Source organism: Cynara cardunculus, assembly GCF_001531365.2.
Source record: "Cynara cardunculus var. scolymus isolate 2C chromosome LG 17, CcrdV1, whole genome shotgun sequence".
NCBI classification, from domain to species: Eukaryota; Viridiplantae; Streptophyta; class Magnoliopsida; order Asterales; family Asteraceae; genus Cynara; species Cynara cardunculus.
This window is the reverse complement of record NC_037544.1, coordinates 8298749-8323828: the sequence shown is the minus strand read 5'-3', so window position 1 is coordinate 8323828 and position 25080 is coordinate 8298749. Positions and strand designations below refer to the sequence as shown.

The window sequence follows — 25080 nt, the reverse complement described above, 5'->3', positions numbered from 1 at the left end:
TCTTCAAAAAATAAAAATCCAAAACCCAAATATAGATGCCAAAAGATAAGTGTAAGAGACAACAAATCGAACCACTCGTTGGTGATAGAGAAAAGACCTAGAGAAAATACATAATATTGTTCACAAATCGAATCAGTTATGGTGACAATAATATTTGGCTTTGGTCACTCTGAAGTATTTATGGAGATGGGAAAGGAACAGGAACATAAAAAGGAAAAGGTGAAAAAAGGCGAGAGTGTTTGCAATTGCGAGCAGTCTCAAGTAGCCAAAGGGTTTGCATAGAGCTTTGCCGAGGGTTTGTTGGGTGGGTGCGGAAGGGTTTGAAGGTGAAGAGTATCAAAGGCTTTGTAGTGAGGGCCACCAAAGGATTTTCTTAGTTCAGGGGGAAAACATTTTGATGGGGGATGGAAATACATATATATTAATAAGTATTAAATATAATATAATACTAAATGAATGAAAAATGTAAAAAAAAATAGAATGACCAAAAAGCCCTAGACTTAACAGATTTTCTTAACAAAAGTTAGTTGAAGGGACTAAAAACGCAACAAAACGACAACCACAATGATTAAAAATATAGTCAATTTAAAATAAAATCAGACTTGATAGTAAGTATCAACCACAAGGAATAAAAATGTAATTTACTAAACATACAAAGTATTTGCCACAAGTACGTCTCAGTATAGAAGTTGGTTAACTTTTTACAAGTACCGTCTTTGAAATAGTTCAAGAAAGACCTTTCAGAAAAAAAAATAGTTCAAGAAAGGGTGAGAATCATTAAGAGCATCTCCGGTGGTAAAAACTAAAGACTTGATTAAAAAGGTTATGAACCAATTAATTAAAAGGTTAACTATTGGAGCAATAACTTGAAAAATGACTTGACATTCAAAAGTTCGAGGTATGTTAATCGTTCAAAGATTTATATATGTATTAAAAATAAATTAAAAATATAAAAAACACTTTTAAAAGAGTTGATGGTTTTTGTTTAGTGAAAATGTGAGGTGAAATGGATAAATACTTCGAACCATCGCCAATGCTGTAACATGGATGATTATTAACCGATGTAAACGGTATTAACGGCTTTATTTCTCTAAAAAGATGTGTAGTTGCCGTTTCCTCTATTCCACTTTCTTGTAGAAACCACCATACAAATCTCTCTCAAATGAAAACCACCCAAACCGCTGCATCTGTTTACCCTTCATCTGAAATCTAGGGTTCATCATATTTTCCCCTGAATCAAAGAATCTCGCAACTCCAAAAACCTAATTCATTTCTTTCACAACTTTAAACATCTTTGATTCAATCGAGCGTCGAAAATGGACGCTGACTCTTGGATCGCTCGTCTGTCTTCAACATCAAGGCGTTATCAACATGCTCTTCAATCACGATCATCTGGTAAAACCTTTATTCTTTTAACCCCTCATTATATGCTTTTATGTATTTCGATTCACGCATGTTAGCCCTAAAATTAACTGAAATCAAAATAATTTGATGCAGACACGTTCATGGGGTTCGAGGACATTGAGGTGGATGATGATATCAGGGAGGAAATTCAATGCTCGTTTTGCGGCGGTTATTTTGATATAACATGTTTGTGTTGTCATATCAGCGAGGAACATCCTGTGGAGGCAAAGAATGGGGTATGCATAATCAAAGAGTTTATCTTAGTTAATGGTTTGAGATGTTTTTTTTTGCAAACATATGATTATGTTATGGATGGCTGGTATGCTGGGATTTTAAAGCCAAAGAAAAAACAAACACGAGTCCCCAAAATCTAGGTCAAAATGTGTGCAAAACACCCAACAACCAAAATGGGGAAACAATTCGGATCAACAAACAATACATGATGTGTCACGACAAAATAAACAAGTAATCAACATAAAACAACCACAACACAAAGATATAACAAGGTTCTACAGTCTTACAACCGCTTACGTCCTCCCGACCCCTAGATGATGTATAATAATATTACTTCAAAGGTGTAGATAGGTTACAAGAAAGCTTACCCAAACGATTACACTTGACAAATGCAAGCTAGAATCACCTATTTTCTTGGATTTGGTGAGGAGATATCACCCAAAGTGTATTTGCTTCACCCTAAATGATCTCACACACTCAAATGAGCGCTAAACCCAAGTTTATCCCGTCCACACCCCGAACGAGACCTCAGCCGTGAACCAACTAGCTTCTAAGGTGGCCCACACCCATACAAAGACCGTTTCTGGTCTGTGTGTTTGTTGGTGTCACCCAAAAATATTCAACATGGTATCTAAGTTAGCTTTGCGGTTAATGATTGAGATCTACGAATCTTGTATGTAAATATTTTGTTAAGAGGATTAGTGTGTTGATAGATCATGTTATTGTTTAATTGTTTATCGTATTTTTGTACACATGGATAGTGGTAGTGTGGGGTCAGTAGTGATGGAGGAGGTAGTTGTGGCTGATGTGGTGGTAGTAATTGTTAGCCGACGATGGTGGTAATTGTTAGCCGACGATGGTGGTAATTGTTACCCGACGATGGTGGTGGACAATGGTGACTGTGGAGGATGTAAAACTGGAGGAAAAGAGGTGGGATGGAGGTTACAACTACAGTGGTGGTGGAGATAGAGTCGATGGTGGCTGGTGGACGATGGTGACTGTGGAGGATGTGAAGATGGTCGACAGTGGTGGTGGCGACACAATGGTGGATGAGTTAGTTGTGGCCAACGTGTTGAAGGTTGATGTGGTAGTGGTGGCTGATGGAGGTTATGGTGGAGTTGGTCGACGGTGGTTGTGGAGGTGGTGGAGGAGGTTTGTAGTAGTGGAGGTGGCCAACATTGGTCGATGGTGGCTGCCGGTGGTGGTGGCGGCAATGACGATGGACAACAGTGACCATTAAAATAAAGAACACTTTAAGGTTATATCAGATGAGGGTATATTAGTGATTTTTTAGTTTCTGTTTCATTTTTGTCCCAAATCGGTGGAACAAAATAAAGTCTTTTTTGTCCCACCTTGTCCCATCCCGTCCTTGATTCCTTGTCCCTATCCCATGTTGCGCCAAATGTGGGACAATGAATTTTGTCCTATCCCGTCCTATTCCATGTACCAAACGCAACCTAATAGATCGTGTATCACTATTCTGCCTTGTATTTACTTCTTGTTGTGCATGTGTTACTTGAACAATTAGAACTTGACCTGATTTTAAATGCAGGTGATAAATTGTTGACAATTGGTGAGGATCGTTTTAAGGTGTTAGTCAAAGTGTTTATAAAATAGTTTATTAAACTAAGATATCAATCTTCTTATTGTTGCATATTACATTACCTATTGTGCTTACTTTGTAGAAGTTAAATTGTCTTTTAGATTACATCTATTGTGTTTTAAGCCCTTTATAATTGCATATATTGTGTGTTTTAATTCCCCTGTACTTACATATATCGTGGGGTTTTTCTTGGTCAACTATAGTTTTATCAATTTATTACCTTTTGCTTTTTCTCGATTACCTCTAGTTTTATTAGTTTGTTAAGTGTTATTGTTATTTTTAATTGCCTAGTTGTTTACGTTAATTATGTTGATCTATTTATACTTATCCGCTTGCTTATGTTTATGGTTCACCGAAGATTGTGGAGTTGATGATAGCTTGAGGTCATGTCTAGTTACGGAAGATCGGGGAGGGATGAGAGGGGCTAGGGGGAGGGCTAGGAAGGTGCTGCTGGACTTTAAGGTGAGAATAGGTACCTGGAATGTAGGAATTTTGGGTGGCAAGCTTTTAGAGTTGGTAGATGTGCTAAGAAAGAGAAAATTTGATGTCATTTGTATAAAAGAAACTAAGTGGAAGGTAGGCATGGTAATGGCGCGGAGACCCTAATCCTCGTCCCCGTACCCAATCCCCCATCTTTGTCCCTGTCCCCATCCCCGCCGGGGAATTTGATCACATCCCCATCCCCGTCCCCAACAGGGAAAGGGGATCCCCAACGGGGAACCAGGATTTTTTTCTGTTCTTGTAAGTTTTTTTTTTTAAATCAAATGTGTGAGACACCACACATGTTCAAATCTCACATTTTTCCGATAAACCTAAAATCAAAAGGAATTTAATTTAATACAAAAAATATACATCATCATATAATAATTAATAAATCAAAAACCAAAAGAAGTTGAATTTAATCTAAAAAAAATTAATGTCACATGAACCAAAACGTATCGAAAATAAAATCCAAAACCACATCTAGTGATATCCAAATATATTGAAATAGAATTAACATTTACCAATTTAATAGAAATAAATAATATATAATATGATTTATTAATTAATATATATACGGGTACGGGGCAACGCGCGAAGTGCGATACCCATCCCTCCCGTCCCCATCCCTGGTTTGAGCCAAAAGGATCCCCGTCCCCGACCGGGGCGAGTGGATTGGTTCCTCGACGGGTCGGAGCCAATTCCCATGCCTAGTGGAAGGGGATGTGGACTAGGGAAGGGAATGTAATGGGTGCAAGCTATGATATTCAAGACTAGGAAACTCAAGAAATGATGCGGGGAATATGTTGACTTTGGAGCTTCAGAAGAACGTAGTGGAGATGCAGTGGTGTATTGATAGGATCATACCGCTATGAGTAATGATAGGGAGCTTGGGGCAGAGTTGGTTAACTTTGTTCGTGCTTATGTGCCGTAGATGGGGCTGGGGGAATCGGAAAAGTCAAGTTTTTGGGAAGGATTAGATGAGTTGCTGAGAGGCATGCTGTCGACCAGCACTTATATATATGCGGTGACTTCAACCAACACATCAGGGAAGGGGCAAATGAGTATTTAGGTACCTACGGGGGCTTTGGTTTTGGCGCTTGGAATGACGAGGGTCTTTCACTTTTAGAGTTCACGATAACACACGATATGGTGATAGCAAAGTCATGTCTTAGGAAGCGAGATGAGCATCTATTTACCTATAGGAGCAGGAGTATTTGCATAGACGGGATTTCAGGGAATGTCGTTTTGCGCGTCTCAACATCGTTTGTTGGCTATGGATCTTTTGTCTGAGGCAGATTGAGAAAGTGAGGGAGCGATCAAGGTAGATGAGACCAAGAATCCTCTAAAAAAAACCCAAGGGGCCTGGCAAAGGAATTTTTCAACGAAAAGGTCGCCTTAGAAATTGAGAATGGGCAATTGGAGGATGCCAACTACATATAGATAGGATGGCCCATACCATTAGAACCATGATGGTGGAGCATTGAGGTTCAAACGAAGGTTCATGCTAAACTTTAGTGTTTTAAGGATCTTTTAGCATGTAGGGGAAGCCGAGGAGAGGAGTAAGGTGAGGAGCTTGTATAAAAAAGCTAGATGAGAGGCCAAAAAGGCAGTGGCTAAGACAAAGGATAATGCTTATTAAGATTTGTATAGGCATTTGGATACCAAAGGAGGGGGAGATAGGTATTTACAAACTGGCAAAGGCTAGGGAGCAGAGGCATCGAGACATAGGAACTGTAAGGTATATTAAGGATGAGAACGGGGGCATTTAAGTGAAAGACAAGGACATCAAGGAGAGACGGGGTAAATACTTTAATGGGTTGTTTAAGGAGTATAGGGAGAGGGAGGGGGCAAGGAGAGTGTTCTAGGTTTGCAATTGACTTGCAACTGTAGTTTCCGCAGTCATATTACCGGTGGGAGGGGAAGTAAGGGATGCCTCCATTGAGATATGGTAGGTTTTGGGGGAGATGGGCGTGCATTAGCCAACAAAAAACTGTCATTTTTCAAAACAACCAAAATACCTTCAGGGTGGAGACTTTTAGTGTGGTAGTGCCGCTATATAAGGACATAGGAGATGCTCAGAGTTGCTGTATTGTAGAGGTATTAAGCTATTGAGTCATAACATGAAAATTTAGGTGAGAATGATTGAGGTTAGGGTTCGTTGCAAGACACATGTTACGGAAAATCAATTCGGGTTCATGCCAGTGAGGTCTACAACTAACGCAGTCCATCTTATACCTGTTTTGTTACAATGGTAAAATCATGGTTAAGACCGTCATTTGAAATAGTGGTTATCACGATGGTAAAGCGGTGGTATATTGGTCCAGAAATAGCGGTTCATATAGTAACTAGAATTATATATATGCATAACTTAACATATTATATATATTCAATAAATATATAATTTCAACACCAAAACATAAACTTAAACAAGGCAAGTTTCACATAAACAAATCGCTAAATCATTCACCGATGAAGTCTTGATATTGTTGGACTAAAATAAAACCAAAGCAAGGTTCAAACTCTAAAATAAAAGCCCACAAGATGGTTGTTGCTCAACATCAAAACAACCAATTTACATATAGCGTTTATGCGGTCATCTAGTGGTCAACAGCGCCGCTAACCATGGGACCGCTATTTGCCCCAGAACGCTAACTGTTATAGTGGCGCGATGAGCAACATAGTCTTAGTCAACTGATGGAGAAGTATAAAGAGCAGAGTAGAGACCTACATATGGTGTTCATAGATATAAAGAAAGCCTACGATAGTGTTCCACGTTGCAGGAATTGGAGGAGCTTGGAGGCTAGAGAGGTTTCGTGGATGTGGGCAATTCAAGATATGTACGTTAACGTGAACGGGGACTGGATTGATGATAAAATAGAATCCTGGGTTGCAAACAGTGATTCAATTGATGATGAAAGAAGATAATTCTTCGTTCAGTTCTCCACCTTAACGACAGAAAAAGGGATTGATCAAATTTTATTGAGTCTGACTTATAGTGATCATTTATCAAAGAATGACTCTGGTTATCAAATGATTGAACAACCGGGAGCAATTTACTTACAATACTTAGTTGACATTCATAAAAAGTATCTAATAAATTATGAGTTCAATACATCCTCTTTAGCAGAAAAACGGATATTCCTTGCTCATTATCAGACAATCACTTATTCACAAACTTCGTGTGGGGCTAATAGTTTTCATTTCCCATCTCATGGAAAACCCTTTTCGCTCCGCTTAGCCTTATCCCTCTCTAGGGGTATTTTAGTGATAGGTTCTATAGGAACTGGACGATCTTATTTGGTCAAATACCTAGCAAAAAAAGAGCACTTGTGCTAGGACCTAGTAGGTGAGGCTTTTGTCTAGTAGAATTAAATTTGCATTAGGGGTCTGCAGTAAGCCCGTTCCTCTTTGTCATGATTTCGGATGAGATTACACTAGATATTCAGGATAGTATTCCCCAATGTATGTTATTTACTGACGACATTGCATTCATAACAGAGTCTAAGAGTGAGGTGAATGGTAAGTTAGAGCAGTGGAGGGGAGCTTCAGAATCATCAGGTTTGCACATTAGGCTGTCTAAGACTGAACACCTATGGTGTAGCTTCAACAAGGAACGCATTGATGAGGGTATGAAAGTAAGCTTTGGGGAGCATAGGGTAACCCAATAGTTTGAATTATCTAGGCTCATTGATTCAGAGGGAGGGTGCGAGTGCAGAAGACGTACTGCATGCATATCACATAAATGCGGGATAGCTAAAGTGGAGAGCGGCTACTGGTGTGTCTAGGCCTTCACAGGGGTTGGGTTGGCCGGGTTGAAGGCATTTGAACTACCTAACCCAATGTTTTACGGTTTGAAAAATCTCAATCCAACCCAACCAACCCAAACAAAAGTGCAACCCAACCCAACTCAAACCGTGCGGGTTGGGTTGGTCGGGTTGAGACTTTTATACATCATTTCACAATCCAAGTGACTGTGTTTCTTACTCGTCTTTCTAATAGTCTTACCTACATGTTTAATTTTCTATGTACATTCATTTTCTTCTTGCTTTGCATGTCTTACCCGATTACCCTGTCTACCTGTGCACTATTGAACCATTGTTCTACCTGTTATATTTTCCGATTAAGGGGCTGTTTGGTTGGTTTTTCATCAAGTCCTGTATGGATAAAGCTGACTGTATGGATTAATCTATCTGTCTCAATATCTTGTTGTTTGTTTGTTGTGCTGAATAAACGGTCTGAATGTCAGAAATGCTATTTTACCCCTCATTGTATATTAAGCACATATTAACATAACAGTTTGATAAATAAGCTGAATGGTTTATTCTAAACGATGACACTATCAAGTTAAACAGTTTTTAGGATGAAAAAACTTTATCATACATCTTTTGAGCCTCACCACTACGCCAAATAAACCAATATTTGCACACAACTTGAGCAATGGAACCAATAATACATATAGGTGAAGACGTGAAGTTGAACCAATTGAATCAAATAATTTCAAAGGCAAAGAGAGATCAACTACCCAAAACCAAAAAAGTAAAAACCAAAATCAATTTTATCATCAATGATCAATCCAAGAGAACCAATAAGAAAAGGGTCGTTGATGTGTTGTTGTTAATGGAGGAACAAAAGCAGAGCAAGAGAACCAATATGCAACTCCCTCGCTTTCTTTCTTCGCCCATCCACACTTGCTAACCTTTTATTTCTCCACCCATTCACAAATTAGATGAAAAACCTTATAACACTATCAATTTAAACAGTTTTTAGGATGAAAAAACTTTATCAAACATCTCTTCGACCTCACCACTACGCCAAATAAACCAATATTTGCACACAACTTGAGCAATGGAACCAATAATACATATAGGTGAAGACGTGAAGTTGAACCAATTGAATCAAGTAATTTCAATACCCAAAACCAAAAAACTAAAAAGCAAAATCAATTTTATCAAACATCTCTTGGACCTCACCACTACGCCAAATAATCCAATATTTGCACACATCTCTTGAAGCAAGTTTACTTTACGATGGAATGAAGGAACGCATATCTGAAATCGCCAGCGAGGAGCAGCTTTGTAATCGCCGGCCGGAGCAGCTCCGATTGCAAGAGGAAGCTGGTGAGGGTTCTCAGGAACAGATCGTTTCTTAGCGAAGCAAAGCTGTCGTTTCTTTTTGAGAGAATTTAGGGCTGAGCGAGGGTTTTTGGGAAGGGTATAGGTGGGAATAAAATGTCTGTCTCCATAAAGCTTCCTCCCTCAAGCTTAGAGATTAAGTCACCATCTATTTGATTAAGCCACTACCAAACACCCTTAGACAGCTGAGTGAATAAGCTGAAGCCTTCATTAAGCTCCTTAAGCCGCTACCAAACAGGCTCTAACTGTTATATTACCTATCTAATTGCCTGCTTGCACACACCTTGGTTTCATGCACAAGCCGGGGGTATTCATGGAAACAACCTCTTGGTCCCGGTGATCGGGTATACCCTACCCTCCTAGAACTGCTTTTGAGTGAGATATAACAGACTTGTTTGGTTTGGTTTAGTGTGGTAAAATTAATCAAAGGCATATGCTTTCTGATAAGTAATAGCAGCTGAATCTTCAGGATTATTGGGGTAGTGAAGTTAGCTTTATTAATTATGATTTGAATTTCGGAGATTTATGTAAATATCTTAGTAAGAAGCTAAATTGTGTTAATGGCAGTGCCAGTGAGGAGTATAGAAAGTATGACGGTTTAGAAGGCGAGGAGGGGGAGGGGGGTAAGGCCGAGGAGGACGTAGGATGAGCAACTAGATTGGACATGGCGGCTTTAGGTATTTCCAAGGACATGAGCTCTAATAAGAGCTCTTGGAGATGGACTAGGGTAGCTGATTAAGGGTGTGGATCTGTAGCTAGCATAGACGGGGGGAAAGGAGCTGGAGGTATAGGGTAGGGGATAGAGTTTAGTTAGTCGCTAGTTAGGTTACCAAACCCCTAAGTTAGACTATGGGTGTGTAGTTTCATTACTGTTATGTTTTTCTTGAACTTGCTTCTATTTTTATTTTTATTGCTTATTCATATATAGCTTTGTCGTAAATCATACCCCGCACCCCCTCAGAGTGGGGGATATATAGCTCGTTTTGTTTGGTAACTCTGATATGTCAAAGTCCTATGATTTTCTGATCTTTAATTAGCAGCTGATGTTCAAAATTATAGGGGTTCCTTTAATGAGTCAAAATTTTGATTTTGCAGATTTGTCCGGTTTGTGCTATGAGGGTCGGAGTAGACATGGTAGCTCATATAGCTTTACATCATGGAAACATATTTAAGATATCCTTGCTTTCAATCTGAAGTTTTCAGGTCTTAGAAGTTGAGCATTTGTTTCTATTGCTGACCATTCCTGTTATGCTGTATTTTAAGTTTTTGGTTGTGAAGTTGCTTTTGAGTCTTAAACTTTTAATGGTATTATCTTATCATTGAACTCCACCAACATCAAAGCAACATCATCCCAAATTCGAGGGATGCTAAAGGTCACCACAAATTGTAAATATATTTATATTGGGTAGTAGCAATCTGCATGAATTCCTTAACCAATACTTACATGCAACAGAAGAGGAAATCTTGCAGAGGTGGTTCAATATCGATGCTCTCGTTGTTGAGGAGGGAACTTAGAGAAGGAAATTTGCAGTCCAATTCTGGAGGTTCCTCCTATATAGTTTCGTCAGCCAATGCAGCACCTGATCCATTGTTGTCATCATTTATTTCACCAATGGGTGATGATCTTGTGATCAATTCATCCAAGTCCTTAGTAGAACCAACCGTTGTCAAGAAAAGTACAATCAAGAATCTTCCCCACAGGTATTATACTGTATACCTTTTTTAGACTGATACAGAAAAGTGCATGTCTTATGGATTCCGTGGCTGCTAATACTCTATAATTGCTTACAACTACTCTATAAGCTGTTGTTCCAAACCAACAAATGTTAGATTGGATTTTGAGAAAGAAAACAAAATATATGATCTAAAACGTGGATGTTCATCATAAACTCCTTTTTCTTTCTTCAATGGTAAACTTATTTATGGACTTTTGACCTATGAACTACTTGTGCCATAAGGGTCCATTATGATTTGTAATGCTTTTATGCCTCCCCAGACGTTTCACGTAAAACAAGATAACTGGTTCTTCGTCGTCTTCTTTTTATAGCTGGTGTGTTCCTTAGAACCAGAAGCACCATTATCTGAGTTCATTATCGACAAGATAATAACATCTAGCGGGGTGTAGTACTGAATGGCTTGTATCCAAACTGGTCCCTTTTTATGAGGCTTGTATTTAGCGGTTCGTACATCATGTTCTACTTTGAATTGAAGTTCATGATATTAACTTCTTAAAAGTACAATGATTTGAACAATTTAGCACATTTTTCAAAGAAAACTTGAACAGGTAGGTTCAGTTGAATGTCTCGTCAATGAACCCGATGGTTAAAAAAGTCTGTAGGGTGTAGACGTCTAAATTTTTGGAGGATTGACAAGAGAAAATCTACCAATCTGCATAATCTTGGTACTTTTAACTGTTGAAAATTGTGAAAATTTACACTCCTAAAACTATAAAAATGTTATATAAGCATGTTCATTATTATTCTGTTAGGCATGGTACTCTTTTTGATTATAGTCCCGTTAGATGTTTGATGTATTTTCTCAAAACAAAATATGTAGCAGTAATCTGATCAATGTCAATTTGTTTGTAATGGATGATCATTTAATTGGGGGTATTTGTCCTAATCCAATCTTAGTAGCATATGACTTATAGTGATTGATGGTGGACTCATTGTTTCACTGGATCCCTCTTGTATCAATTGTTAATTCACTACAAATAAATTGAGTTTATAGGATGCGGAAAGTGTTTACGTGTCTTGATAGAGTGCTTTATAGGACTTAAGTTTATAGGATTAAAAAATAAAGTGTCATATCTAAAAGTGTTGCAATAAGTTTATAGAACACTTTTAGCCGTTGTAACAAGTTTTTTAGGACCTTTTAAAGTATTAATTATTTTATCAGACACTATTTGAAAAAAGGTCTTATAAACACAAATGTCCTACAAAAATATGGGTTTATAGGACACTTCCTAAAAGTGTCCTATAAAATATAGCTAACACGACACTTTTTTTTAAAGAAGTCCTAAAATACATGTTACGACGCCAAAAACATTTTATAAACTTATTGTAACACTTTTAGATAGGACATGTTATTGTTGAATGCTTAGGCATCCTATAAACCCAATTTTCTTGTAGTGATTCTTAAACAATCAAAATTGGATTGGGATATGCATACTGAATAAAAATAAAATGGAGTGTGGAAGCATCTTATTCTTTTATTGGTTTGAGGGAGACTGGGATAGTTTTTTCTAGCCGCCATCTTATTCTTTTGGGGAGTGTATCGCGTAAATGGAGGGAGCATATCAAGCTTTATAGAAGCTCGAAGCCTTTTTCTACAGGATTTTGTAATCACTTGCCATTTATCAGGGAGAGTTTTAGAAGGAAGAATATCTCACTTCTGTATTCCAACATCAAAATGCATGACTAACTTTAGAAGGATTTAGAAAGAAAATATTTTTGTACATCGATTCCTGTTGCCACACATGACATGGACTAGTAAATTCAAACATAAAAGTTGGTAGAAGAAGGGTTGTACTTCATAGTTGGATGCTAAATTGTGAAAGCCAGAAAGGTGTATGAGCAAAGCTATCACCTTAATTTGGTTAGAAGGAAATGTAGGGCCATTAAACAACTTCATAAAGTGTATACCGAGGTCGTGAATGAAGTTGTTTGTGTCTGACTCCTGTTTTAGTAAGTTGGAGGAGCATGTGATTACCTAAAAGGAATTGGGAGGGGGGGGGGGACACAAATTGATTACCTCGTCATGCATGGCCGAGACTACAAAGCTTGGGGGAGGCATGTTCTTCACAACATTGATTGTTGGTAATGGAATTATAAGCAAGGAAAGGTGTGTAGAGTGAGCGAGAGAGGCTAGACCAAGGATCTTGTGGGAAACTGTGAAAGGGACAATAACTGAGGTTTTCAGGGAGAAGGTCATCTTGGAGGCGAGTAAAGGACAAGCGGAGGACGCCAAGCAAATGGAGTAGAGTCACTAGGATTGTTGTCACGGAGGTCTAGGGACCACAAGAAGTCTTGGTGGTGGAACATACATACAAGTGAAGGTTAAGATAAAAAAATGCATTTTAGGAGTTGATGACAACGGGAGGATGAGGAAAATAGTAGGGTAAAGGAATTGTACAAGGAGGCAAAGCAAGAAAAGCATAGGCTAAGGCATATGAGGAGATGTACATGAGGTTAGATACTAGAGAAGGAGAGATTGGAATATAAAGGCTGGCAAAAGCTAGGAGCAGAGGCGTCAAGACTAAGCATAAGGTGTATTTAGGGTGTGAATGAGCTAGTCTTAGTAGAGGATGGAGACATAGGGAGAGATGATGTAGTTATTTTCGCCATCCATCTGACGACACAAGGGAAAAAGAGAGAGGGAGGCAGCGGGAGTTGCTACTTTTCTCAGTGAATTAGCATAGGAAACAATGCTTAGAGTCTAAAACATTGCAATTTTCTTGGGGAACAGGGTATAATTCAACGTTGGCGGCAGAAAGTACCTCAAAAGGATTTAGACAAAGGGGGAGGTCGAGGATGACGTAATGCATTCCATTAAAGGTAGGTGGCTAAAGTGGAGAGCTGCCACTAGGGTGCTATGTAAGGTCATACAAGGCAACCATCAGACCAACTATGTTGGATGGGTCAAAGTGTTGGGTGACAAGGAAGGCCCATGAGAAAAGTTGGAAGTTGCTAAAATGAGAATGCTTAGATGGATGGACCTATGGTCGGACCATGTTAGATAGGACACCAAACAAGGTTTTTCGGGAGAGTTGGGAGTTAGGTCTATCACAGATAAATTGAGAGATAACATATGTCAGTGGTTTGGACATATTCACATGAGAATGATATCAACATTGGTAAGGAGTGTAAAAGGTGTAGGGAGCAAGGATGGACGTGGTGGCCTTAAACATTTATGAGATAAGAGTTTCCGGAGACACGTGACTAGGATAGCAAAATAGGTGTAAGGACTTGTAGCTAGCGTGGATGAGATGTGTGTTTTTCCTTAGATGTTTCTCCGTACCTACTCTTTCTTTCTTTTTCAAACTACTTGAGGATAGATAGGTTACAGGACGGGCTAATGCCATGAAAAACAATACTCTCCTTTTGTCCCATATTAATGGTAACATTTCCTTATTTGGCCAATTTCCAAGCCAAAACTACTCCTTGTTATTTTTACAAATTACTGATAATATTGACTTATGATACTCAAGATTCTCTTTATTTGTCATTATTCTATGGTATTTTATGATAGTCATTTACCATATAGAGTAAATTATAGATTTTGTCCCATGCAAATTGTGGATCAGATCCCCCCAATGAAATATTTACAAGTATGGTTATTGTGGTTTTAATTTTGTTATGGATTAGGTCCCTTTGTCCTAACTCAGTTAAAAGAGTTAAGTAAGGGATAATTTGGTCATTTTACTAGTTTCGGTAATATCTTTTTGTTGTACAAGCATTTAATAATAAAAATAACAAAAAACACATTTCCAGTCTCCGGCTAGCCTCCCTTTTCTGATAATCTTCCCCGATCACTACACCATCTCTGGTTAGTCTTTCTTTTCCGGTCATCTTCTCTKGTCACTATACCATGTCCGGTCACACACACCAAATCCGCATCCTAATCACAAAAAATAAACCTAAATCAACACAAATCCAAACTCTAATAAACAAAACTCAACTTTAATCCACCCAAATCCAAACCTTAACACCAAAATGAAAAAGAGATCAAGAAAAAACCTAACAAATCTTTGAACCTGATAAAAGAATAATAAGTTCCAAGGGTTTTTTCCCTTCAAATTATATCCCTTATGTTAGAATTGAGTAATTTTTTAACATATAGTTTTACATTGTCATGTAACTTATCTGCTCAACTAGTTTGCGAAACATAGCTTAAGGATTTAGGTAGGTTGTACCTTGTAATCACACAACCAAAAGGGTTTTGTGTATTGATTTCATATGTAACTTAATTGCAATCAGTATATATATATATAGAGATACTAATTAGATAGGAGTACCCTTTACATTATACTAATTACACTTAAGTAGATTCAATCTAATCCCCCCCCCCACAAGTTAAGGACGAGTAACGACCTGTAGCTTGGATCGTAAGAATATAAATCTAGGAGTCGGCAACGACTTCGTGAAAATATTAGCAATATGCTCTTTTGTGGAAATGAATTGTACACGAAGGTCTCCTTGAGCAACCTTTTCTCTGACAAAATGAAAATCAACTTCCACATGTTCTGTTCATGCATGAAAGACCAGGTTGGTTGATAGATTGGTTGCACCTAGATTGTCACACCACAAGATAGGAGCTGATGGGGAATGAACGCCAAGTTCACGAAGGAGAGCTTGAAGCCAGGTAAGTTTAGCTATAGTATCAGCCAGAGCTTTGTATTCCGACTCAGTAGAGGATCGAGAAACAATGCGTTGTTTGCCAGCGGTCCAAGATACAAGTTATAACCTAAATAGATGGCAAATCCCCCCGTGGACCGACGATCATCTAGACACCCGACCCAATCAACATCAGAGAAGGCTTGGAGAGACTGATCAGCACCAGAGAAGGCTTTGAGAGATAAAGTAGATGCCTGACGAATGAGTAAGCCACAGTCAACGGTGCCCCAAAGATGGCGTAGAATCCGTTTGACCGAATACTAATGTGATTCAGTATGGGCATGCATGAATTAACACACTTTATTAACTGCAAAAGCGATATCTGGCCGATAAAAAGTAACATATTAAAGAGCAACAATGACCTATTTGTATTTAACTGGGTCAGAAAGAGCAGGACTGTCAACTAAAGATAGCGAACAGGATGATGTCATGAGGAAGGCATGAGCTTAGAGTTTGAGAAGCCTGCTAGTTGTAAGACCTCCAAAATGTACCTCTTTTTTATTTAGAAATGATGTCTGGTCCTTGAGGGACGATCTCAATACCCAAGAAGTAGTTTAGAGGGCCTAGATCCTTTATCGCAAAAGCTGAGCCCAATTGTTGAAAGATGGCGTCGATAACAACAATATTGTTTCCCGTGATGATGATGTCGTCAACATACACTAAGATGTATAAAAGAGTGCCAATATGACTGGAAATGAACAATGAAGGATCAGTCTTTGAGCCTACAAAGCCAAGGGTATGAAGAGGCTTGGAAAGGCGGTGAAACCAAGCTCGAGGCTTGAAGCCGTAAATGGACTTGTGGAGTAGAAAACATGATTTGATTGTTATGGGTCAATAAAGTCTGGAGGCTGCTTCATATAGACTGTTTCAGTAAGGTGGCCATGAAGAAAAGCATTTTGAACATCAAGTTGCCTAAGCGACCATTTTTGAGAAACCACAAGTGATAAAACAACCCTGATGGTAGTGGTCTTGACAGGACTGAAGGTTTTGTGAAAATCAATGTCATGTTGTTGCCGAATACCTTTTGCAATGAGTTTTGCTTTACAACGAGTAATGACACATGTCTTATCCCATTTTATCCTAGAAACCCACTTACAATCTACAACATTAGTATCAAGAGTATTAGACACACTTAGTTTTTATATTTTGTATATATTTATACTTTCTATAGTTTGTTGTATTTCTCCATTATTATGGGGTTGTATTTGTAAATTGGTTCTTTATCCTGTTTTGGCATGGAGATTTACATTCTCATGGTATTAGTGTACACTCGTTTCTGACCTTCTCTCTTCCCCTTCTCCAGCCGATTCTCTTTCCTCTCCCTCCCTCCCATCTGTTTCGTCTTTTCCCCTCCTTCCATGGCTGCATCATCCTCTTCTTCTCAGATACAATCCTTCCCATGAATACTATCATGCATCTGATCACCAATCGGTTAACCTCCTCGAATTATCTACTATGGAAGCATCAATTACTCCCTCTTCTAGCTTCTCAGAATTTGCTTCCCCATGTTGATGGTACTTTCGGTGCACCGCCGCTTGAGATTGTCACCAATGGAAAATCAACTCCAAATCCTGCTTATATGGCATGGATTTTGGCTGACCAACGAACCGTGGTTCTCCTTCAGGCGTCTCTTATTGAAGAAGCCTTCTCTGAGATTGTTGGCCTTTTTACTGCCCGACAAATTTTGGTTGCTTTAGAGGCTGCGTACAACAATTCTTTGGTGGAACGGATTCAAAATCTACATGATCAACTACGACAAATCTCTAAAGGTACGTCTATTGTTGTTGATTTTGGACGTAAATTTAAATCCATATGTGACCAATTAGCGGCTATTGGACACCAGGGGACGAATCTGATAAAGTTCATTGGTTTTTATGTGGACGTGGGGCTTCATTCGAATCGTTCTCCACTGCCATTAGGGCCTCTAGAACCCCTCACAACTATCGGGATCTTCTTACTCAAGCTGAAGGACGTGAACTATTTCTTCGATCTCTCCATGGATCCGTAACACCGCCTGTGGTCTTTGGTGCCCAAATAAGCCAAACTAAACCCAACCGGGGTCATGGTGGTCGGTCTTCTCGTGGTGGTAGGGGGTGTGGGCATCGTCCCCCTCATTGTCAATTATGCCGAAAAGACGRTCATTACGCTAATGCTTGCCCTCATCTTGCTACTTATGCCATCTGTGCTCCTGGTTCGGATGTTGAATTAGCCAAAGCATTTCATGCTCAATGTCATGTTAATACCTCGGGTCCGGAAAGGGATAGATAAACAGAGTCGGGGCCATAGTACTGAGCCATAAACGATGAGTGTTCGCCCTTGGTCTACGCGGATCAGGCTGGAAACCATCTACAGCTTGAACACTCCTTCTTGCCTTTCAATCTCCTTTAGTAGGGAGCAGAATCGGTAGGTTCCTTTCCGCCATTAACCAACAACACATGCACTTTGTTGGCACTAAAAAAAAGGTTGTCAGCATTCTCACCTCTGATATCTCCAGGTCTTGTCACCAAAAACATGAGGATCGAGGCAGTTAAGTTCCAACAGGGTAGGTGCTTTCTTCGCGAGTATGTYTGTTGATGGCGCAGTGTCCTATCTGCTCCATCTGTTCATGATTCAGTTGCTATGTCTTCTTAAGCTGTCGCTCCTCTCCTTTCAGTTGATTTGGTTCGTGTTCAGTACGCCCTTCGAATGGACAATGGGGGAAGGTTTGTCTTCCATGGCACTAGGAAACTGGCTCTGCTGAATTCCAAAGTTCATCTCTTCATCTTCCCAGCATACCAAAATGTATTTTGCGACTGACATGAAGAGGGGGATGCTCCTTTACTTGACTGGAAATGACGGGGAAGAGAAGGTGAAACGTCGTCGAAGCAACATAAGCGGTTACTATTTTCCTTTTAAATAAAATAGGCCATTTGTCGGTTACTTCACTTTTACCAAAACCTATTGTGTGCTCATCTTGTCAATTAGCAAAAGCCCACCGTCTACCTTTTGAGCAAAATAACAAACGAGCATTTAATATATTAGACTTGGTTCATTGTGACTTGTGGGGACCGTCACCCGTCTACTCGGTTGATGATTATCACTACCATGTTACGTTTGTGGATGATTATTCTCGATTTATGTGGTTTTATCCACTAAAAATCCAATCGAGTTTCCATACAATATTTAAGTGTGTTTATAACGTTTGTTCAAACGCAATTCTCTCGTAAAATAAAGGTTTTTCAAAGTGATGGAGGCACTGAATTTTTAAACCATCATGTTCGTAAATTGCTTGATGATAATGGTGCTTTTCACCGCATCTCATGCTCGTACACTCCTCAACAAAATGGTCGGGTGGAACGTAAACATAGGCATATTGTCGAATTTGGACTTGCAATGTTATTTAATGGCCAAGTTCCTCCTTCATATTGGGTGCATGCATTTAGCGCTGTCGTATACGTAATAAACAGATTACCTACACGGGCGTTACAAAACAAGTCCCGTTTGAGCTAATCTTTAATCGGGCCCCAACTTATGATAATTTTCGTCCTTTTGGGTGCCGAGTTTATCCATATTTATGGGATTATGCGGACCACAAACTTTCTCCAAGAAGTCTCCCGTGCATCTTTATCGGTTATTGCTCTCAATAAAAAGGTTACCGATGTCTTGAGCCAAACACAATCACGCATCTATATTACTCGGCACGCTAAATTTGATGAACAATTTTTTTCCATTTACTGGAGATGCATCTCAAACTCCAGTAACTATGTTACATTTAACAACTTTTTTGGATGATGCTCCTTGTTCTCCTGCTCTACATGCTGGCCCATCCCCATCCCTTCATGATCCGCCTGGTCCACCCCCTATAAATCCTTGTGGGCTGTGTGATGATACCCAAACGCCGCCCATCCCTTCCGAACCGGTGCACTCCACTCCCACCGCCAACTCGATTCCAGACGCTCAACCATCACATTCTGTTCCCGACCCGACCCAGACAGCTTCAACGCATGAGCCTGTTACGGCTTCTTCTCAACCAACTGGCAATACCACACCTTCTATTGGTACAGTTTCAACGAACCAATCATCTGGTCATCCAATGATGACAAGATCCAAGGCTGGAATATTTAAACCTAAATATCAGGCCAATTTAGCACACACTACCACTCATGGACTTCTCTCTGCTTTATTCGCTTCCACCAACCCGAAAGGCTTCAAAACTGCTGCTAAACACCCAATTTGGATGAATGCTATGCAAAAAGAGGTGGATGCCCTCTGCCTAAATAACACTTGGACGTTAGTGCCTCGTCCTAATCATCACAACGTGGTTGGTTGCAAATGGTTGTTTTGTACCAAATATCATGCTGATGGCTCTATTGAGAGACATACGGCTCGTCTCATCGCTCAAGGTTTCAGTCAAATTTCGGGCTTAGACTATTCACAAACATTTAGCCCGCTCGTCAAGGCCTCAATGGTCCGCATTGTTCTATCATTAACTGTTATTAACAACTGGAAACTTCACCAACTTGATGTTTATAATGCCTTTCTTCATGGCAATTTGGGTGAACTCGTGTACATGGAACAACCGCTGGGCTTTCAGGACCCTAATTTTCCTGATCATGTGTATCGTCTTAACAAAGCCCTCTACGGCCTTAAACAAGCTCCGAGGGCCTGGTTTCATCGCCTAAGTACCTTTTTATTAACAGCGGGTTTGTCTGTAGCCGGGCTGATACATCTTTGTTTGTGTTCACGAGATTCCTGCACCTTATATCCACTTGTCTATGTTGATGATTTGATTGTAACCGGCAATCAAGCACATGTCATTCAGTCCTTCATCACCAAATTACACAAGGAGTTTGCTATTAAAGATCTTGGCAAACTCAGTTATTTTCTTGGGCTCGAGGTAACCTATATGGATAATAGCTTATTTCTTAGTCAATCCAAGTACGCTCACGACATTTTAAATCAGGCAAATCTTCTTGATTCTAAACCTGTCACCACTCCTCTTGCTTCCAACACTGCTTTTTATCACCAACGGTCCTCTATATCATGATCCTACTCACCATCCTTCCCTGGTTGGGGCTCTTCAATACTTGACCATCACACGTCCTGATATCTCATATGTGGTTAATCAGGTTAGTCAGTTTCTCCAGGCCTAGACAAACTCTCATTATCAGTACGTCAAGCGGATTCTTCGGGATATTAAGGGCAATATATCATTTGGTCTCACAGTTTCTCGTCTGTCATCCACGACTATTCTTGGTTACTCTGATGCAGACTGGGTTCAGTGTCTTGTGACTCGGCGATCCACATACGGCTACTCGATATTCCTAGGGGGAAATCTTATCTCTTGGAGTGCCAAGAAACAACCCTCGATCTCCCACTCCAACTGTGAATCTGAATATCGAGTAATGGCTAATACTGCTATATAAATAATATGGATCACTCATTTACTACGTGAACTTCATGCTTTACCTTCAGTCCGACCAACTCTTTTATGTGACAATAAGAATGCACTCTTTCTCACACAAAATCCAGTCTTCCATAAAAGAGCTAAGCATATTGATCTTGATTATCATTTTATTCGGGAATTCGTCTCATCCGATAAACTTCATACCCGGTTTGTTTTGTCTAAGCTTCAAGTGGCTGATATTTTCACGAAGAGTCTCCCTCGTCGTCAATTTGAGTTCTTTCGGGATATGCTTCGCATTGGTCCGCCATCGTTTCGCTCGAGGGGGGATATTAGACACACTTAGTTTTTACATTTTGTATATATTTATACTTTTTGTAGTTTGTTTTATTTCTCCATTCTTATGGGGTCGTATTTGTAAATTGGTTCTTTATTTATAGATACTCTTTCCTCCTGTTTTGGCATGGAGATTTACATTCTCAAAGAGCACAAGGAACTAGAGACCACATGTCGTTTTTAACAAGAGTAGAGTACTCCTAGGCCATAGCTTGACACCACTCAGGAGATTTGTTGGCAACAGTAAACGAGATTGGTTCAATAGGTGCAATGGAGGTGGTGGTAAGATTAGCTTAGGGATTGAAGGGAATCCGTTGTTTGGGGTTGGACCGGAGGTTAGGGGGACGTTGTCTAGGGGCCGGAGGCGATGGTGGTGATGGAGAGGAGGAAGTGGATGATAATGGAGATGAACCACTGGTATGTGGATCATGGTATATCAGGGAAGTGGGTTCAGGAGAAGACCAAGATGGGCGAGAAAGTATGTGGTGAACTAGACGGATCGGCTGTTGCAAGAGATGGACCGACAGGTGGAGTGTTGTTGGTTACCACACGAGGTGATATCGAGGAGGTGTAGGGACATGCTGATGTAGGTGAGGAAGTGGCGGCAATAGGAATAACAAAGGGGAAGTGGTCTTCATTGAAGCGAACATGATAAGCAATGTATAAACGCTTTGCCGACAGGTCAAGGCAACGATAGCCATGATGGAAAGGACTATAACCAAGAAAGACACAAAGGGTCAATTGAAAGTTAATTTTTTGATGGTTGTACAGTCGAAGGTGAGGAAAGCATTTACAATCGGAAGACCCGAAGAAAGGAGTAATTGGGAGATCGTTTGAAGAGATGTTAGAATAGTGATTTGTTTGTTGAGGTTCGAGAAGGCATGCGGTTGATTAGGTATACAACTGTACCGAAGGCGTAATGCAAGAAACATTGAGGAATACTGGATTGAGCAAGCAGAGTGAGACCGGTTTCAACAACATGTCAATTGCATCGTTCCACAAAGCCGTTTTGCTCGCTGGTGTGAGGACATGAACGACGATGAACGATGCCAAGGGATGAGAAGAAGAGAGAGAGATTTCGAAATTCACCACCCTAGTCAGTTTGAATGTTTTTGACCTTTGTAGTAAATTGTCTTTCGATCATGGTAAGAAAACCTTTGAAGGTGTTGTAGACATCTGATTTTTGAGCCAATAGATAGATCCGCATATAACGAGAATGATGATCAACACATAACATAAAGTAACGATGACCTTCAAATGATAGAATAGGTGCAGGACTCCGGACATCACAATAAACGAAATCCAAAATTTCATTACTTCGAAAAAGAAGAAACAGGTAATGAATGTTTTGGTGATTTGCCCATTTGACAAGACGTACAAAAAGGTAATGTCTTATTTGTTATAGGAATAAAAATCTAGAAAACATAAAATGGAAAAGACGCTGATGTGGACGAACAAGCCGCCTATGCCAAATGGTAGAGGATGCACGATCAGCAGCAAAAGCGATTTTATTGCTAGACTTGAGCTGGGCTAGACGAATGAAGTATAAACCATTATCACTAGGACCCGTAAGCAAGGTAGTGCGTGTAGACTTGTCCTTCACGACAAAAACTGTTGAGTGAAATTCAAAGAAAATATTGTTATCTAAACAAAATTTCTGGACAAAAAAGAAGACTTTTGGTGATTTCTGGTACGTGAAGAATATTAGATTGACAAAAGGGTTTATGTGGTGAGTAAATGGTTGAGGAGCCAATATGAAGTATAAGGAGTCCCTTACCGTTACCAACATGGAGAGCGTCACTACCATGGTAAGCTTCAGATATCCATGCTTGCTAAATTAGGAGTAACATGACTGTTCGGTCCCGTGTCAGGAAACTCTATTATGACACTTAAACACTTTTGGGGGTGGGGGGCGCTATAAACTCGATTTTGTTGTAGTGTTTCCTTCATTGATGATGATACACAAACACTACTATATGTGTTTGGCATATGTTCTTCACTACCATTTATTAAGAATCTCTCGAGAACAAGATTCTAATTTCTCTGTGTATGAATTGAATTTTGGAGTCGTATATAGGAACACAAAAACATGATGGTAGCAGAAATTATTATCTTGCATGCGGTAGTTATGTTCATGATAATTTTAGTTTTCGGCCTTCGGAGATTAAAAAAAAACGAGCTGGACAAGTAGTTAATAATTGAAGCGATTGAAATACCCTTTAATAGTGACAAAAGAATGTCAATCTTGGAGTAATACATGTACTGTAATTATGAATGTATGTGTGCTTGATTGTATACATATTTTTATTCTTGAATAGGTAAGACCTGATATGAGCTATTTTATGTTTTGTTTGTTGAATCTGCAGCAAAAAGAGCGAATCATTGTCAAGTAAAGACAAGGAAGAGAGGAGTAGAAGATGTGAATTTGTGCAAGGGATGTTGTTGTCCACAATTCTTGATGATATATAACTTGTACAAACAAGATGAAATCCAATCCAATCCATCGGAATATATGGGAGGTAGGGGATAACCAAATGAGGTTGAGAACCATGTTGTTTCACAATGTGATTATTTTTAATGTGTGCGTATTTTCCCTGTACTTTTAAATGCATTTTTTTCATAATGTGATATAATACATGATAACTGGTTCTCAACTTTTGCTTATGCTTTGAGGTATGCATACTTTTTAATTGATTGTAGTAATAAGTATTGTAAACTTATGGGTAGCTAGTGTTGGCAACAAAAAGGAATTAAGATTTTGCATCTTAAAACACAAGATCCATTTAAGAGCAAGTTACAACCAAATGAGGGATTTTTTTAAAGTTGGCTACTGATTGATTCAAATAAGAAGGCTAAATATTGTTAGAAAGGTAAGAAAAAAAAAAGATTAAATGAAGGTTAACATGCGAATCCATTGAAAAATATATTTGAAGATGTATATGTGAACCAACGTTATAAATTATTCATATGAGTTCACATATGGATCTTCAAATACATTTTTTCAATGATTCATATATAAACATTCTTTTATTTTTATATTTTCACTATATTTTGCCTTCTTTTTTGAATCTCCCATAAGTTGACTACAAGATCAAATGCTTGTTGGAAAGAAATTGCATTTTAACGTTATCTGTATTAAATGATAAGAATGAATTATGTTTTTAGTTCCTGTGGTTTGTTGAGAATTTCTATTTTCATGTTTGTCATTTTGAAATCACAAATTTTATTCTTATGGTTTATAATTCATCATCTTTTTCGTTTTTATGATTTACTATATTCGTTCCTATGGTTTAAAATTTATTTATATTTTAGTCCTTCATACTTAGAAGTAGTGTCTTGGCCTCAGGGACGAAAATATAAAGGAATTGCAAACAATAAGAATGAAAACCGAAATTTTAAAACTAAAGGGATGAAATCCAAAAAATTTAACAAACCCCGAGGATGAAAAATGTAATTAACTGAAATAATAAAGAACGATTGATTTTAACACGAAAACAAGCGAATCACATGTGATTTTACACAAACATCACATACAAAATTACATGTGATTCAGGCGACCTTACCCGACGACCTGAGAACGCAGCTACAAGTCACCCTAACACTTTCTTTGACCATCAATGTAAATACACATATGATTTTGCACATGATTTGCCTGTTTTCGTGTTCATTTAAATATGTACCGTTCTCGTTTGATCTTGTCTCCCTCTCTCTCTCTCTCTCTCTATATATATATATATATACTTACATATATCCTAATATATACATAAAGGCTGACTTGGGATCAAGAGAGACCATGTTGTTTTCATGAGACCATATAAATAACTTTAAACGTTCACAACAGAACATTGTGAAGGTAAACCATTCACATGTTATAAAAGTCCGGTTTATTTTTATATCTTCACAATGTTCTATTGAGAAGTTTTATTGTAATTTAATGGTTTCACGAAAGTAGATTGGTCTCACATGAACTATATATGCAAATTTATTATAAAATATAATAATAAAAAACATTACAAAGGTAATATGCAAGAAACCGAAAACACCTTAAAATCCACAAAGAAAAGAAGACAAAAAAAATTATTTAGTAAAAATTGATGGCAAAAAAATGAA

General features: G+C 38.8%; 1 protein-coding gene across 2 annotated transcripts; it reads left to right on the top strand.

The window, feature by feature from the left end:
* The first annotated feature begins 1101 nt into the window (after positions 1 to 1101).
* LOC112500169 (protein DEHYDRATION-INDUCED 19 homolog 3) lies at positions 1102 to 23634 on the top strand. Of its 2 annotated transcripts, XM_025103507.1 has the most exons (5): positions 1102 to 1395; positions 1498 to 1640; positions 9952 to 10029; positions 10301 to 10557; positions 23337 to 23634. In XM_025103507.1, exons 1-5 carry the CDS (start codon positions 1317 to 1319, stop codon positions 23437 to 23439), a joined length of 660 nt encoding a protein of 219 aa, XP_024959275.1. In that variant the 5' UTR covers positions 1102 to 1316; the 3' UTR covers positions 23440 to 23634. The 2 variants fall into 2 exon arrangements, with proteins under 2 accessions (XP_024959275.1, XP_024959276.1); XM_025103508.1 differs by lacking the exon at positions 9952 to 10029 and having other exon boundaries at positions 10310 to 10557.
* The last annotated feature ends 1446 nt before the right edge of the window (positions 23635 to 25080 follow it).